We start from the raw sequence: 17,516 nt of genomic DNA, 5'->3' as shown, positions 1-17,516 counted from the left end.
CTTTATTTTTTGTAATTAGATATATGACCCAAATGTTACTGATAACGAAAAAGATACACAGACTTCTGGTTAACATTTCATAAGATAAAATAGACTCTTTGATGAATGTTCTTCTTAAAATTAGAAAAGTATAAGCCATTAATATTTAAAATATTTGAATTAATATTGTCTCCCTGTAAATGGACTGAGTTGGTTTTCAGCTAATACTGTGTCATGCAACTCTTTATAAAGTATTGAAAAATTTACTCTTTCTACATATAGTAGTGTGAAATTATAAAAATTGTTCTCTTATGGCACATTTGAGGAAAATCATTAAAGGGTGACTGAATGAGCTTGTATTCTAAGATATAACATGTGTGGATCCAGTATTATCCCGCTGCATACAATTCCCGTTTTCTCTTATCCTTTCTCTGAAAGACAATCAATGTGGTGAATTGGTTGATTAGTCATTGTTATTAACCATTTAGATACTTGGAAACTCTTTATCCTTTGCTCTGACTTCATCCCTCTTCCATTCCAATTTCTCAAAATCTAAAAGCCCACAATAGATAAGGAGTTAAGCATTCTGTTCATTCCAGATAACTATTTACTGGTTGCCTTGTTCAGTGGAATAATAGTGTGTAAATTATTAAAACTGAACAGAAAAGTTGCAAGACCTATATTCAGTTTTCACCCACTTTGACTTAACATTCGTATAATAGGAAGTGTACAAATATTTCTTTTCTCACTATGTTGTATATTATTCTATTGAATTGTAATAGCAGATTCATAGGATTTTGCGTATAGTATGATCATATTATTATAATGAAAGGATTTTATACTTTGAAAGAACATGGCCCTTATAATTAAAAAAAAAAAATTTCTGAGTAAGATACTTAAACATCTGATATTAAATCTATTCTAGGAAGTACAAGTAGTACTAGTGGTAGCAGTGGAAGCTCAACTAAAAATATCTGGGTTAGTGGACTTTCTTCTAATACCAAAGCTGCTGATTTGAAGAACCTCTTTGGCAAATATGGAAAGGTACATTCTTTTTACTTTCTTTATCCATCTTTCTAGTGTCTGCAGTATTCAAAACAGTATTATATATATTTATTGTCACTTTTTGTATCTCTTGGATGATTACAGATATAATTATTGTGTTCTGAGGTAATGGTAGATTAGGGTAAGAGGTTGAATGGTGTTTTGATGCTTAATTTCACTTTGAGCCCTGGGTAATTTTTGTTTTTCAAAGCTGTTTAACTCAAGGACTGAGATTTATTCATCATGATTTTTTCTAGTACCTAGCATTGGACCTAGCACATTGTTGAGGTTAATGTGGTCATCTTGAAAATGTAAGCAGGTAGTATTAGGGGATAGGAAACATGTAACTTAGGGAGGAAAAACCCAAGTATGATTCCTGTTACAGAGATTCCATTTCTGTGATGGGGATGAATGTAAAACTGGATATATATTTCTAGGGCTTTTCTATTATGTGTATGTGTTTAAATAATCAGAAGTTGTTCTGAGTGATATGAAGGAGTGGAGTGTTAAAGAGTGGGGGAGGGGTGTTTTATTATGACTCATTCATTAGGAAATGTTTCTCTAGCATTTAAGGGGAAAACTAAATAGAAAAGAAGTAGTAGTCAAAGAATATTCAATGTATTCCTGTGGCATTGGACTGCATTGTGTATCTCTTAGGGCGCAAAGTTCTTTTTTTCTTACATTTTAGTTTTTCATCTATTTCGTGTTTATTTAACTTACACAAGCGTAAGCTCTTCTAGGGCAGGGACCTAATCTACCGTACTTTATGTGCACATGATAGGGTTTGAATGTTTAATAAATGAATGGCCAGTATTGGTAAATAACCACTAATGAATATTGCAGGACAGTGCAATATTCAATAATCATTATTGAATATTGCACTGTCCTGTTGACTTTAGGAGGGCTTTTTTCTTCAGTATGGAAGAGTAACCTGAGCAAAGGAGATTCTTGTAGGTGTCAGATGTAGACAGTGAGAATTATAGTCCCTTAATAAGCTGTAGTTGTATTCTATTTTTAGTAATATATTGTTAGAAGAGGCAAAAGCAATATTTTAATGTTGGTATTTGTTAGGACCAAACCTATTTAAGGATATATCTACTTGATAACAGGACCCTGGACTTCAAACTTAAATTACTCTGGGGCAAATCTGCCTTTCCCAGAGTTGAGATAAAACCTGATAGTTTCTTGCCACCCACACTGTAAAACTTCTTAAATTCTGTTTACCTCTTCCTGGCATTGTATCTTTGTTCCTCTTTGCTCAGCACTAGATTATTGTTCTCACTTTTCTTTTCACTCATCCATACCTGCTTCGTCTGTTTATCTATCCATTCTATAGAATTGAAAGTATTTGTCACTTTTGTATTCATACAAATTATGAAAGCACATGGGTGAATAGTGTTGTCTTAAGTTTTGAGGTATATATTTTTAGGATTAAAAACAATTTTTTTTTCATTGTCAGTGGACCTTTAATTTGTGTGTGGTGCTGGGGATTGAACCCAGTGCCTCACTCATGCTACACAAGCATTCTACCACTGAGCCACAACCCCAGCCTGAGGATTATTTTTAAATCTGCTTTTTTTTTTTTTTTTAAATAGACAACTGGTTCTTCACTCATTTTTGAAATACAAAGTAACTCATAGAAAAGTGTTAACATTTGTCTATAATCTAGAAATGTATCCTTATGTATCCTTATGTTCTTTAAAGAGATTCAGGGTGGGCCTATGATAGGGATATTTTGGTACAAATCCAGTTACTTTGCTTTTGCGAATTGTATCATTACTTTGTTGATATGACTAGTTGTTTTGGCTACATTTTGGGGTGGGAGAATAGATAAATAAATAAAAACAAAAAATAGGTTAAATTGCTTTTTGACACCTTCCCATTAGTACTAAGTTCATATTGACAAGGCAGATATTGATCACAAGAACAGGAAACAGAATAACACATATCCAGAATTTGTCTTGAGTTAATGTCTTTACTATATCCTTTAATTTGAATAGTCTCTCTTCTGAAGTTTTATCTATTTTGAAATGTGTGTAGTTGCTAAATTGTAAAACTTACTGAAGTACAATCTCATTTTATAGGTTCTTAGTGCAAAGGTAGTTACAAATGCTCGAAGTCCTGGAGCAAAATGCTATGGCATTGTAACTATGTCTTCAAGCACAGAGGTGGCCAGATGTATTGCACATCTTCATCGCACTGAGCTGCATGGTCAACTGATTTCTGTTGAAAAAGTAAGTTTGCCTAACTGTTCATAAGAAGGAGATTAATGTGATGGCAAGGATTGGTTGAAAAATCACAAATCTGGAAATCCAAAATCTGAAACTCTTCAAACTGCTTCAAACTTTGGAGCATTTTATATTTTAGATTTTCAGAGTTGTGTGCTCAAATGCTAAAGCCTGTGCACATGTTCCAAAATTCAAATGTGGAGCACTCTGGTCCTAAGCATTTCAGAGAAGGAATAATCGATCTGTAATTTTCACTTTAAAGATGATACTGGCAAGAAGTAAAATCAGAATGACTTTTATTTTTATGCATTCACTTTTTAATTTACTTTTTAAAAAATATTTTTCTATCTTTTCCAAATTTTCTACTATCAACATACTTTTTGTAATTATACTGTAACTTTAAAAATTAAATTTTTTTTTTTTTTTCTGGTTTAAACCTTTCAGGTAAAAGGTGATCCTTCTAAGAAAGAAATGAAGAAAGAGAATGATGAAAAGAGTAGTTCAAGAAGTTCTGGAGATAAAAAAAATATGAGTGACAGAAGTAGCAAGTAAGGATTTATTTATTTATTTATTTTGGTACTGGGTTAAAGTTTTATTTTTTGTTTTGATAAGCAGACTTTTTTTGATACATTAATGAAGTAGTTCTCACTGTGACCAAATACCTGACAAGAATAACTATAATTAGGGAATGTTTATTTGGGGCTCACAGTTTCAGAGGTCTCAGTCTGTAGATGGCTGACTCCATTAGTGTGTGCCCAGGGTGAGGCAGGATATCATGGGGGAGGATCCCAGCTGAGGAAAGCTGCTCAGCAATGGAGGGTTCAGGAAGCAGAGAGAGGGAAGGGGCCATAGGGAAAATACACCCTTCCAGGGTACAACTCAATGGCCTGTCTCTTCCAGCCATGGCCCACCTGCCTAATGTTAACATCCAAGCACTCCATTCAAACTAGGATGGACTGTTTAGGTTATACCTCTCACATTCCAGTCATTTCATCTCTGAATATTCCTGTGTTATTAGTACAGGAGATTTTGGGGGGCACCTCATACCCAAATCATAACAGTTTTGTTTGGTGCTAGGTTTTGTTTTGCTTTTTGTTTGTTTAATATACACATAGACTTTTTTATACATTAATGAAGTAGTTCTCATTCTGTTTTCTTATCTGGGGTGATATGGTCAGGATACAAGCCTCTGTCAAAAAAGAAGAGAAAAGGTCATCTGAGAAATCTGAAAAAAAAGAAAGCAAGGATGCTAAGAAAATAGAAGGTAAAGATGAGAAGAATGATAATGGAGGAAATGGCCAAACTTCAGAATCGATTAAAAAAAGTGAAGAAAAGAAGCGAATAAGTATGCTATGTATCTTTCTTCTCAATCCCTTTCTAATACATTCTACTACTTACTTTTTACAGTGGAAGGGAAAACCTGAGATTACAAATCCAGGTGAATATTTAAGCTTTGTTGTTAGGTGTCTAGTAGAGAAGGAGGTTTAGTAGGACTAATTGTCTTAACTATTATACTTGAGCTGACTTGGGCTGGGGATGTAACAAAAAACTCTTAAGGTATTTTAAAATGGACATTGATTTATAATATTGAGTTAAGATCTTTTGGTATCATTGAAATTATTTATGTTAGCAGGTTGAACTATTTAAAAATCTTCCATTTAATTTCTCAGAATAAGAAGGTTTTTATTTCATGTGTTGGTTTGTGAATATCTGGATAAGAATTCAGCATTTTTACGTGTTTTTTTCTTTTTCAATAAAATATTTTTTAGACATTTGTTTACCTGTGTATTCTTTCTTTTAGGTTCAAAGAGTCCAGGACACATGGTAATATTAGATAAAACTAAGGGAGATCATTGTAGGCCATCAAGAAGAGGAAGATATGAAAAAGTAAGTCTTAGGATGTTATACACTATTTCAGTTGTTTACAAAAGATAATTCTGTAACCATTTTTGTATACTTTCATGCTAGGAAACCTAAGGAAAAATGTTATTCAACATTTAAATTTCTTAATTGACCAGTTAAACTTGAAAAATAAAACCCCAAATTATTTTAATTTTTAGTCCTCTTATAACTTTTTTTTCACCTCTAGATTCATGGAAGAAGCAAGGAAAAGGAGAGAGCTAGCCTAGATAAAAAAAGGGACAAAGACTACAGAAGGAAAGAGATTTTGCCTTTTGAAAAGATGAAGGAACAAAGATTAAGAGAACATTTAGTTCGTTTTGAAAGACTGCGACGAGCAATTTCCCTCCGAAGGTAGGAAGAGAATCTGTTTTACAGTTGTTTTTAAATATTGGTACATCTTTAATTCTAGTTACAAGCCAGATTTCTGGAAACTGTATTCCTGCAGAAGACTATTTGCCATTTAATGATTTCTTAAATTTTCTTAGCACTTTACAAAATTTTACAAAGTGTTTTCCCATCTGTTATCTCCAATTCAACAATTCTGTAAGGTTAGTTATGTGCAGTATTTAATACAAAAACATGGAGGCCCAGAGAGGCTAAATGACTCTTCCAAAGTCACATGACTATTGAGTGGCAGAGTCAGGACTCAGATCCAAGTCTTCTGACTCCAAGTCCAATGCTCTTTCCTGTACTCCAAAGCTGCTGCCATTAAAAAACAAAACAAAACAAAACAAAACAAAACTTTAAAGGAAAAATTGATTTTTGAGATAGTTTCAAAGTAAGTTACAGTATTCAAATGCTGTGCTGAAATTTTAACAAAAAATTCTTTAATAAAAATATTTTGTTCTTTAGTTCAGTGCCCACGTAAAGGAAGATTTGATCCACCAGCAAGTGTTATTGTATTCAAATTCCATCCCTAAGTAAGCTTTTTTTTTTTTTTTTTTTTTTTTTTTTTTTTTTGCACAGTGCTGAGGATTGAACCTAGGGCCTTTAAGGCAAGCACTCTACCAACTGAGCTATCACCCTAGCCCTAAGCATTCTTTTTAAATCAAACTGAAAACAAAAAAATTTGTTTGTTTTTAGTGGTGATAGATACCTCAGCAGATCATCATGAGTTCAATTTTTGGATGGCACTTTAAATATTCTTGTGAATGTGTTTTTTAATATATTTTTCCAAATGCTAACCTGTCTTGTCCAGATGTCACTTATGGGATTTCATCTATTCATTTACCAGAGATACTTTTAGCAACTTAAGTAATAACATTCATTACCATACAGCTTCACTAAAACCCTTTTTCCTTTTTTTTTTTTTTTTGTAGATGAAGTCACAGTGTGCTTAGCTTCCTGTTTGTTTAATTAACAGGTTGGGAGGGAGGAGAGAGGGAGTGAGGAGTTGTTAGGATGGGGATTCTCAAACCCATCAGACCAAGACCCCTTTTTTATTTATTTTTGAAATGGAGATTCACTGTTTCCCAGATTGTCCTTGAATTCCCAGGCTGAAGGAATCCTTTCAGTCAACCTCCCAAATAGCTGGGACCTCAAACAGGCACCACTACACCCAGCCCAAATGCTCCTTTTAAATAAAGAACTATTGTAAATGCCCTCTTTACTTGCCTGAAATGAAATTGATGTATAACACACCCACCTATACAGATAATTTGCAGAGAATCAATATAATGATTAACTGTAATGTAAATGAGAAATAATTTATAATAAAATATATATTCCAGATATGAATGTTTAGGCATGACTCTCTAGAAGACTTAATGGAATAGTCAGATGTTTGTACCCTATTTAGACTCACTGAGAATGTGAAAACTACAAATACAAACTGATTGGTGAGTCAAATACCAGGAGTGATGTTAACATTATGATGTGATCTCTAAAATGGTGAACAGCTCTTGGTGAAGTTCTCAAAAAAGTATTATATTCCCTGTTTACATGGAGTTGCATTACTGAAAAATTTTTAATATTTAATACTGTCAAAGCAAGTAAACAAAACTGGCATTTATTAAAAATGGAGTTAAGTTCTAGGCTCAGTTGTTATTTTAAGACTTTTTTTGTTTTTAAGTGACATGAGTGTCCACTGTGGCATTTGAAAGGCATAAAGAATGTTGGATGGTTTTTGTTGTGTAGGACTACCCCGACAATTCATGCATCATAAGGTTTTTAGAGTTCTTGGTCCCTAACCACTAAATTCTAGGAATTATGATCATTTAAAATGCCCCTTCAGTTTCTGTGGGAGTAGTATTGACCCATTGAGAATCACTAGGTTGCTAGAGGAAGACATGACGATGGACAAAAAACTATGCTGACTGCCTGAGAGAGAGGAATGACAGAAACACTATAAAAAGTATAAATAGTGTTTTTTTTTAATTTATTTTTTATAAGCAGTGCTAAAGAAGCTAGAGCAGCAAAACTTTTTTTTTAACCTTTATTTTTATGTGGTGCTGAGGATCAGTGCCTCACATGTGCTAGGCAAGTGTTCTACCACTACACTACAAACTCAGCCCATAGTGTTTTAATTTAGTTCAAATGATTGAGCTACTCCAGAAAGCATGTTGTCTGGAACCATCTTTTAAATGGAGCCAAACGGGGCTCTTAACGGCACCATTTTTTTAATATATAGCATTTGCTATAGTTGATGTTTTTATTATAATTCCAAATCATCAGAATAAAGTATATACATTATTTAAGAAGATAGAATATATGTTAGAATTGAAAATTTTTCTATCAAAACTAATTGATAGAATTTGTAGTTTATATTTACATATTAGAATATCTCCTTTTTTAAAATGTCAATTAGTGGGCTATTATAGTGGGGTTTTTATTTAAACAGGAATCATCTAAAAGGCAACTATTTTTTATAAAAATTTAGTGTTCAGTTGACAGTCTTATAAATAAGTGACAGTATTGGAATCTGTTTAAAGTTTTATTTTGAGTTCTCTTTCCAATTACATTAAAACGACTGAGATTAAGTTGAAGTTTAAAATTGACAACCTCAAGGAAAAATTCAACAGCTATTCTCTTTCACACAGTGCTAGCATAATTTAAGTATTTCTAAATACTGATTTTTGTTAGACGAAGAGAGATTGCAGAAAGAGAGCGTCGAGAGCGAGAACGCATTAGAATAATTCGTGAACGGGAAGAACGGGAACGCTTACAGAGAGAGAGAGAGCGCCTAGAAATTGAAAGGCAAAAACTAGAGAGAGAGAGAATGGAACGCGAACGCTTGGAAAGGGAACGCATTCGTATTGAACAGGTGCAGTCAGAAAATCTTTTCATCTTAAATAACTCACCTTTTTCAAACCCTGTGATTTTTGCCCTAAAATTTGCTTTACTTGTTGTAAAGCCTTTATTGAATGAGTTCAACTAATGAGCATTTAAGTATCCCTGAAAGATAACAATGATTTAGGTACTAGTTCAAAATACGTTTAATAGTGATTCTGTTCTAGATAATTGGTAGTAACTCTAGCTCTGCAATATAATGGCAGCCTAATAGTCTGAGCATAGGACTATGAGTCCAGAGTAGTTGTAATCCAGGCTCTGTCACTATTCCAGTCTTCGAAAACAATAAGTATTTTCTTACATATGATAGTGGGAATGAATTCCCATGGCTGGAAGGAAATAATGCCTCTCTTTGCACAATTGCAATCCAGGATTTTAAGGCACCTAGTTTCCTACATATTAAGAGTTCTATTTCTAATTCCCTTTTAAGTGCTTTTGTTTTAGTCAAATGATTAAACTAAATCTTATCTTCCCAAATACTTGCCAGCTTTTATCACTCAACCCTGTTTTATTTCATGTTGCAAAACAATAGCTACATGTAGCCTAGATTCTTGAAATCATATTTATTTGTCCCAGGTGTGTGTTTTGCTTGGTGCTAGCCTATGATGGTTTTTTAATGACTGGGTTAAAACACAGTTGCATGTATACTTACCTTCGGTCTTCATTTTGTATTGGTTGGTTCTTTGTTCTGTGTCATCTGAAGGAACGTCGCAAGGAAGCTGAACGGATTGCTCGAGAACGAGAGGAACTCAGAAGGCAGCAGCAACAGCTTCGTTATGAACAAGAAAAAAGGAATTCTTTGAAACGGCCACATGATGTAGATCATAGGTATTTGTTTACTTTTTTCCTTAACAGTTAGACTTGCTGTCTTAATCCTGTCAAGCCAAGACTAAAGAATTAAAAAGTATAGGCTCCTGTCCCTGGAATAAAAGGTCATGGCCAAGTCAGGGTGGGAAGGAATACAGCACTGGCATGGACCCAGTACAGTATCATATGGGAATAGTCTGTTTTTCTCTCCTTTTTTCCCTTCTTTTAATGCCAAATGATTTTTTGTTGTGACTGAAAATATATGGTCATGGTAGGTTTTGATAATGGTTCTCAAACTCAGACCCATTTTGAAAGTTTTTATCAGTAATGCAGATAGTTCAAAAATATAAGTCAAACTGGGGAAGTTCGACTGTGAATTCTATTGTGTGTTTGTGTTCATGCTTATAAATATATTCATTTAATTTTCTTAATATAAATTCTGTGAGTTTTAGTAGATTGTGTGAAGAACTAGGTAGAATGAATGTGCTTGAGACTTACTTTTCCAAAGTTAAAGATAACTGCAAAGGTTTTGTACTGATGGTTAGAGTTTATTATAACATTGCATCGAGTGTTTTATCTGTCTTTTCCATTTAATGATTTTAAAACAGGCAGATTTTTAAGACTTGTTCTCTTCTGTTTAAATTCCTCTAACATTATATAACTTTACGTAATTTAGCAGTTAATTTCTTGCTAGCTTGCACTCCTAACTAAATGTGTTGTGTCTTGAGTTTAGTAGCTTCTTGTGTCCACAGTTCTAACGTGGTATGTATGACTCCAAGTGAGTGGGTTTTGATCATTGTAGAAGTCATTTCATATAAATGAGCAAAAATTTCTCTTTAAGGCGAGATGATCCTTACTGGAGCGAGAATAAAAAGTTGTCTCTAGATACAGATGCAAGATTCAGCCATGGATCTGACTACTCTCGCCAACAGAATAGATTTAATGACTTCGATCACCGAGAAAGGGGAAGGTTTCCTGAGAGTTCAGCTGTACAGTCTTCATCTTTTGAAAGGTAGGTAGATATATTAAAAGTCATTATATTTAGCATATGAGCCTTCCTAATGCTAACTCTGGTTCTCTATTAAAATATTAATTAAGTAGTACTGAATCATGGGACTGAGTGTAGCTCAATGGAGCACTTGCCTATCATGTGTAGGATCTTGGGTTTGATTCCTAGTACCACAAAAAAGAAGTACTAAGCCAGAACTGAATGTTCAGATCAAAATGTATGTTTGTTCAGTTTTACTTTTTGTTAATGGGAATGTGGTTCAGTAATCAAAATTAGTTAAATAAGCCACCATAGCAAGATTAAGTGGGTTGGCTTTATCTTCTTATCTTTAATACTGAGTGGGAACACTGTTAACAGTACTTCAACTATTAGGAAGAGTAAAACATTCTTAAAGTTGGTAGTGATTTGAGTGATACTATTTCTCCTGGATCCTAAAAAAAACAACGATCCTGACAGACATTTAGTCACATTTAAATGAAAATTCTTAAAGTTAGCTTTTTGGTGGGTCTTGTCTTTAGTTCCTTTTTAAAGAAAGTGACATAATTACAGGTTATACGAATAAAGTTCAGAAGAAGGCCAAGTGAGTACTTCTTAGGACCTGCATTGTTTCTCAACAGGCGAGAACGCTTTGTTGGTCAAAGTGAAGGGAAAAAAGCACGACCAACTGCACGAAGAGAAGATCCAAGCTTTGAAAGGTATCCCAAAAACTTCAGTGATTCCAGAAGAAATGAGCCTCCACCACCAAGAAACGAACTTAGAGAAACAGACAGACGAGAGGTACGAGGGGAACGAGATGAGAGGAGAACAGTGATCATTCATGACAGACCTGATATTGCTCACGCCAGACACCCTCGAGAAGCGGGGCCCAATCCTTCTAGACCAACCTCCTGGAAAAGTGAAGGAAGTATGTCTGCAGATAAACGTGAGGCAAGGTAATTGTGTACTTTTAACATCTCCCGAATGGTATATAATGCATTTGGATTTTAAAAAAAAGATTATAATAAAGGTTCGATTATATCTTGTTTTTGTGTTTTGTTTAACAGAGTTGAAAGGCCAGAACGGTCTGGGAGAGAAGTATCAGGACACAGCGTGAGAGGCGCTCCCCCTGGGAATCGCAGTAATGCCGCAGGCTATGGAAGCAGAGAAGGAGACCGAGGAATCATCTCAGATCGGGGAAGCGGAGCCCAGGTAAATGCTGAGGATGATTTGTTGTCAGTTCATTCTCTGTATGTGAATATCAAGTATCATTTTGATGTGACCTGAATTAGTTAGATTGAAATGACTCAGAGACTTGTTTCAAAAGGTCTCTTTCTCAATTTACTATCAGTAAACATCAGTAGTACAAAGAAGTAAGAGACTAAGTTTGAAATACTTCATTTTTATTAAACTGGCTGTTGCAATTTGAGAATCATATTTGGTAAATGTATTAGAGTCTAGAACTGAAATACTTTTTTTGTTCTCTTCTTAATAAAGGTAGATGAAGAGAATATATTTTTTAATTGCTTTTCATTTTTTATTTTTGTGGTACTGAAGAGTGAACCGAGTTGTATTCCCAGCACTTTACTTTTGCTTAGTGAGGCAGGGTCTCACTAAGTTGCCTAGGCTGGCCTTGCACTTGTGAGTCTCTGCCTTGGCTTTCTGACTAGCTGGGATTAAAGGAGTGTGCCAGCCCACCCAGCTCCTTCAATTGCTTTTTATTCTTTCTCTCTTTTTTTTTTTTTTTTTTTTTTGCGGTGCTGGAGATTGAACCCAGGGCCTTGTGCTTGCCAGGCAAGCACTCTACCGACTGAGCTATCTCCCCAGCCCTAGCTTTTTATTTTTGTTGAAAATATTGACTTGAATGTTTTGTAAGTTAGTGAGCTAGACAGAGGAAAGTCTCAATCTCCTAATGACTCAAATGAGCAAAAATCTTTTGCCTGATTTAAAATCATTGTATTGAGGAAATACTGGCATTTGAGTTGAGAGTAGTAGCATGAATAGAATATACTTCTCTAAGTTGGATCTCAAAAAAAATCCTAAAGTGCGTGTTTCCATTGTATCCTGGTATTTTGTTTTGCATTGAATTCTTGCTAGGTTTTGTAATAACATATTTTGACCAGGAAATGTTTTAATCTCTTGGCATTCTATTTAGTGTCACTATACATCCAGCATATATATGAAACAGGTTTGGGCCTAGTGACTCTATGAGTTTTTATGTGTCTAATAAGTAGAAATTTTTCCAAGGTTCATTGAGCTATTTATTTTGAGCAGAACTTTTTTTTTCCCCCAAGTATTTTATTATATAGGTTTCTCTCTTTTTAAAAAAATTTGTTCTTTTTAGATATATGTAACGATAGAGTATATTTTGACATATTATACATACATGGAATATAACTTAATCTAATTAAGATCCCATTTTTGTGGTTGTACATGATGTGGAGTTTCACTGGTGGTATATTCATGTATGAACATAGGAAAGTTATGTCCAATTCATTCTACTGTCTTTCCTATTCTCCCCTCCCTTCCCTTTATTCCCCATTGTCTAATCCAATGAACTTCTATCCTTCCCTCCCACCCCACCATTGTGTATTAGCATCTGCATATCAGAGAGAACATTCAGCCTTTGACTTTTTGGGATTGGCTTATTTCCTTTACTGTGATAGTCTCCAGTTCCATCTATATACCAACAAATGCTATAACTTAATTCTTCTTTATGACTGAGTAATATTCCGTTGTGTATTTCTTTATGCATTCATCTGTTGAAGGGCATCTATGTTGCTTGAACAGAACTTTTAAGACTGAGTATATAGTCCATGTATTCTGCCTTATTTAGAGTAAAACTTAAGAAAGTCTCATAGACTGACCCCCTGCATTCAGGTGTAATTTAGAAAAGGTATCTTGAGGAGGAGAATCCTGTAACATCTCAGGAAATTTGTCTTTTTTAACACTGTTGGTCCATAAGTTGTTGGCCAGTATATTTCTAAGCCTCTCTGTAGACACCTTCAGTCTTATTTCCTGTAAGCTAGGCGTCACAACTCTTGATTCTTCCTCAGATCTTTAGTTCTATGGCTTTTGTTTCTTTATGCTTATTGCTCTGTATTTCCATAGTCATGAATGTAGCACCCTGTAAGAGCCATAGGTCTCACTAATATTGTGTAAAATAAGATGACAACTCCTGTTTCTAGGTGCCATTTGCATGTCGTCCTGATAGGTTGCTCATACACCTCTAACCCAATTTGTCTTTAGGTTTTGACCTCTTTCGAGAGTGTGCCTCCAGGCATTTGAAATACTTAGGACCGAAAACACACCAGTTTAAAAAAAAAACAACAAAGTGTAAGTAAATTAGTGTGAAACTGAAAATGTCAGTGACTTTTCTTTTCATATGCTATTCTTTAGCACTATCCTGAAGAACGACATGTCGTTGAACGCCACGGACGGGATGCAAGTGGACCAAGGAAAGAGTGGCATGGTCCACCTTCTCAAGGGCCTGGCTATCATGATACAAGGCGAATGGGTGATGGCCGGGCAGGAGCAGGCATGATAAGCCAACATTCAAGGTAAATAGCTAATCATTTAAGACTTATTTTGCTATCACACAACCAAACCTTTATACTTTCCTTAAAGGTCATTATAGTTTCTGAGATTAAATTGCAGTTAATAAAAACCCTAGGTCTGCCAAACATATCCCATATTATTGACTTAGAATCTCTAAAAGATTGCATGCAGAGAAACTGATATTAATTTGTTAGTTTGTATTCCTCATTGTAAGTTAATTGATTGGCATTTGGGCAAGTTCATCTAGATATGTGTATGCCTGTGCGTCAGAATACAGTAGGTAATGAACATTAACCTCATGTTGGAACCATCATGTTATTCACTACCTAGCATTCCTAATATACATAGGAAGAAGAAATTGAAGGTATGTTCTATTTCCTCCTCTTTCAAATAACTAGCAAAACTTTTGGACATTTAACCCAAACCTGTTCACGTGCTAAGAAGCCAGTTTGCTTTGCTCCCTGTGCCCCCTTCCCGCCCCTGCACATCAGCATCCTTTTTTGCCCTTCAGCAGACAGTTCTTTAGTCTCTCCCTCCATCTCTCTCTTGTCCTCCTTTATTTCCCATTTCCTTGTTTTAAAGAAGATACTGGCTTGGCTGAGTGACCCCAATCACTGCTATCCTATTGATCACTTATGTCATCAAACTCTTGAGTATTAGCTGTAGGTGTAGGCCTGTAATCCCTACCTGTCTAAAGATCACCAGTGACTTTTTATTGATAATTTTCTTAGTTCTCAGGCTCCTTAAACTTTATTTCACACTCTTGTTTTTCTTCATTTTGAAAGTCTTCTATTTTCTAAGGTTCCATAATTTTCTGACTTTTTGATTCTCTTTCCTGGCTCCTTCAGATGACTGAGCTGTAGACACTGCTGTTTATTGTTAGCTGTATGTTACCACCTCCGTGTAAATGGTTTTAACTATCTGCCAATTCATGGTCACAAGCAAGTTTTGCTCTTGTTTCAACCCTCATGTCCCTTTCGTTGCCTGCAAATTCTTTTACTTGGCCAATGCCAGCAACTGTCTCACTTTCTCCAACTGGAAAAATATGAGCCTCATCTCGGTCTTTAACTGTTGGAAATCCCAATTTGGTATATCATTTACTTGCTCTAAAACCACAGCAGCTACTCTTGCTCACCTAATCAATCTAGATTCCTCAGCCTGGCATACTTTTTCATAATCTGGTTTTATTCTATTTAAGCCATTTTGTTATAGTTTAGGGGGTTGGTTAGTCAGTTGATTGATTGAGACAGAGTCTCCCTATGTTACCTAGGCTGGCCATAAACTTGTGATCCTCTTGCCTAAGCCTCCCAAGTTGCTGATATTACAGGCATATGCTTCTGTGCCCAGCCTTTACTGTGGATTTTTGTCTCTCAGTTTCATTATTGGTTTTTTGAAGTGAGTCTGCTTTTTCTGTCACTTACTCTACTATGTTGCATTACATATAAACATTCTAGAAATATTTCTTGAATGACTTCCTATAATACATAGGTTCCTCAAGCTTTAGTGTATAGCAGGACTCTCTTGAAGGGCTTATTAAAACAGCTGGAGTCCTACCCCCAGAATTGATCTTGCAATGGTCTGAAGTGGGGTTTGAAAATTCACATTTCTAACCCAGGTGTGGTGGTGCAGCATGCCTGTTATCCCTGCAGCTCTGGAAGCTGAGGCAGAAGGATCGCAAATTTTCAAAGCCAGCCTTGACCATTTAGCAAGACCCTGTCTCATAATAAAAAAGGGTTAAGGATATATACTCTGTGGGTTAGTACCCCTGGGTTCAATCCCTGGTACAAAAAAAAAAAAAAAAAGATTGCATTTCTAATGACACAGTGGTGCATACCTATAATCCCAGCAACTCAGGAGGCTGAAGCAGGAGAATTGCAAGTTCAAGGCCTGACTTAGCAACTTAGACCCTGTCTCCAAATTAAAAACAAACAAAAAAACCAGCTTAGGATATAGCTCAGTGGTATAGTGTCCCTGCAATTCAATCCCTGGTACTGCAGTAGAATGGGGTGGGGAGGGGGAGAAGTTGCATTTCTAATAACCGTTTGGTTGATGCTAATGTTGATCTGGGGTCCATTCATAGTAGGCCATCAAAGGCCTCTGAAGAAGGGCACTGAAATGAGATTGCAAAATTCAGATTCTCACTCCACCATTAGTTGCTTAACCTCTAGATCTCCATTACCCCATCAAATAAATCAGGGTTACTAATGATATGTACCTCATAGGAATGCTTTTGAAAAGAGTAAGTGATTTAATATAGGCAAAGTACAAAGAACAGAGTCTGGTAAATGTTCTATGTTGGTATTTGTGTGATTATTTGTTCTTTGTTCTCTGACTTTTTTTTCTTTTAAACCTCTTTCAGTAATGCATCTCCAATTAATAGAATTGTACAGATCAGTGGCAATTCCATGACAAGAGGAAGTGGCTCCGGATTTAAGCCATTTAAGGGTGGACCCCCACGGCGATTTTGAAAATGAGCTCTCTGCCATGGTTTTGAGATAATTTATTGAAATCTCCTGTAAACTTTACTTGACTACTTATGAAGAGGACCTCTGACTTGCTTGAGAGTTCTGTCAGACTTTTTTTCTTTTTTAAAAATTTAACATGATTGCTTTTCTCAATTTTAGAGAAGATGTTTAAATAGTTCTGTTGTAACTTTTAATAGTTTTGTGTATCATTCAACTTTTTTTTCTTGCAGCACCAAGACACATTTGAAAAGATTGGAATTGAAGCTGTTTTGTTTAATGCTGTGTGAATATGAAGAGTAGTTTGCAGCTGTGTGGTAGTGGTTTAATTTGCAGCATTAGCTCTGTGGTGTCGGGCTCTAGAGTTACTTCTTGTCACCAAGCATTTTCAGCCTCCATTTTGCAGGCTGTCTAAGCTTAAAAGTCTGCTGTCTTAATTTTTAGAGAATAAGATTGTTCCTTGCATTTCTGAGTATTATGTAACCTATTTTTGCAGAAGGTACTGTTACATTAAGTGCATCTGTGTATCCTGGTTTAAAAAAACATGTAATCTTTTTTGAAATAAACCTTCATATTCTGTATAGTTGCTAAAGTGTTGAGAACCTTTTTAATTGTAAAATGAGAACTGATTTTCAGTTTAGTGTAGCAGCACACTTGTTCAGGTTTGCATGGTATGAAACCAAATAGACTAATGAAAACCTTGGCCAAGGTTTGTATCACGAAGTTCTTAGACTGAGTTGTGCAGGTAAGTGCACTTTTAGGTAATCTGCACTGTGTGATGGATAAATTCCATCTCTGGGAATTGTGTGGGTATTAATGTTTCCATGTTCCCAACTATGTTGAGAAGTGGAAAAAACCCAGATTCTAGATTGGTGAATCAGTTGGGTTTTGTAAATACTTGTATGTGGAAAGACATTGTTGTCTTTTTGTGAAAATAAAAATCCACACCTGGAAGTGTATGTGTCTTTGTTTCCAGCTCTTTAAGAGTCCTCCAGCCCATTCCGGTGTGACACAAAGTAACTTAGTAGCAGGCTGGAGTTGTGGCTCAGTGGTAGAGCACTTGCCTGGCATGTGTGAGGCCCTGGGTTGGATCTGCAGCACTGCATATAAATAAATAAAACTAAAAGATTCATTGACAAAGTAACTTACTAGCCATAGAACTATAAAGGCAGTCTTTTGATGTTTGCGTTTAGGAAGTAGATCTAGCTCTGATTATACTTCAGTAACTGGCAGCATACTGTCCTTAAAAACTTAATTACTAGA

General features: G+C 35.3%; 1 protein-coding gene across 8 annotated transcripts in view; it reads left to right on the top strand.

Annotated features, from left to right (window-relative positions):
- SLTM (SAFB like transcription modulator) overlaps positions 1-16,839 on the top strand; it is a 59,310-nt gene extending 42,471 nt beyond the window's left edge. For 7 of the 8 annotated variants that reach the window (XM_079125865.1, XM_079125868.1, XM_079125861.1 and 4 more), the window contains 13 exons: positions 905-1,023; positions 3,108-3,257; positions 3,696-3,799; positions 4,430-4,596; positions 5,053-5,138; positions 5,341-5,504; positions 8,235-8,415; positions 9,145-9,269; positions 10,090-10,260; positions 10,875-11,189; positions 11,301-11,445; positions 13,633-13,793; positions 16,151-16,839. In XM_079125865.1, the coding sequence (XP_078981991.1) occupies positions 905-1,023; positions 3,108-3,257; positions 3,696-3,799; positions 4,430-4,596; positions 5,053-5,138; positions 5,341-5,504; positions 8,235-8,415; positions 9,145-9,269; positions 10,090-10,260; positions 10,875-11,189; positions 11,301-11,445; positions 13,633-13,793; positions 16,151-16,259 (1,997 nt within the window). In that variant the 3' untranslated portion in view covers positions 16,260-16,839. The remainder of the gene's footprint in view (positions 1-904; positions 1,024-3,107; positions 3,258-3,695; positions 3,800-4,429; positions 4,597-5,052; positions 5,139-5,340; positions 5,505-8,234; positions 8,416-9,144; positions 9,270-10,089; positions 10,261-10,874; positions 11,190-11,300; positions 11,446-13,632; positions 13,794-16,150) is intronic. The other variant, XM_079125863.1, reaches the window with a different exon arrangement.
- The last annotated feature ends 677 nt before the right edge of the window (positions 16,840-17,516 follow it).

The sequence above is a fragment of the Sciurus vulgaris genome, assembly GCF_902686455.1.
Source record: "Sciurus vulgaris genome assembly, chromosome: 2".
In the NCBI taxonomy this organism is placed as follows: domain Eukaryota; kingdom Metazoa; phylum Chordata; class Mammalia; order Rodentia; family Sciuridae; genus Sciurus; species Sciurus vulgaris.
Note: the sequence above shows the minus strand (reverse complement) of the source record. Positions and strands in the feature narration are given on the sequence as shown.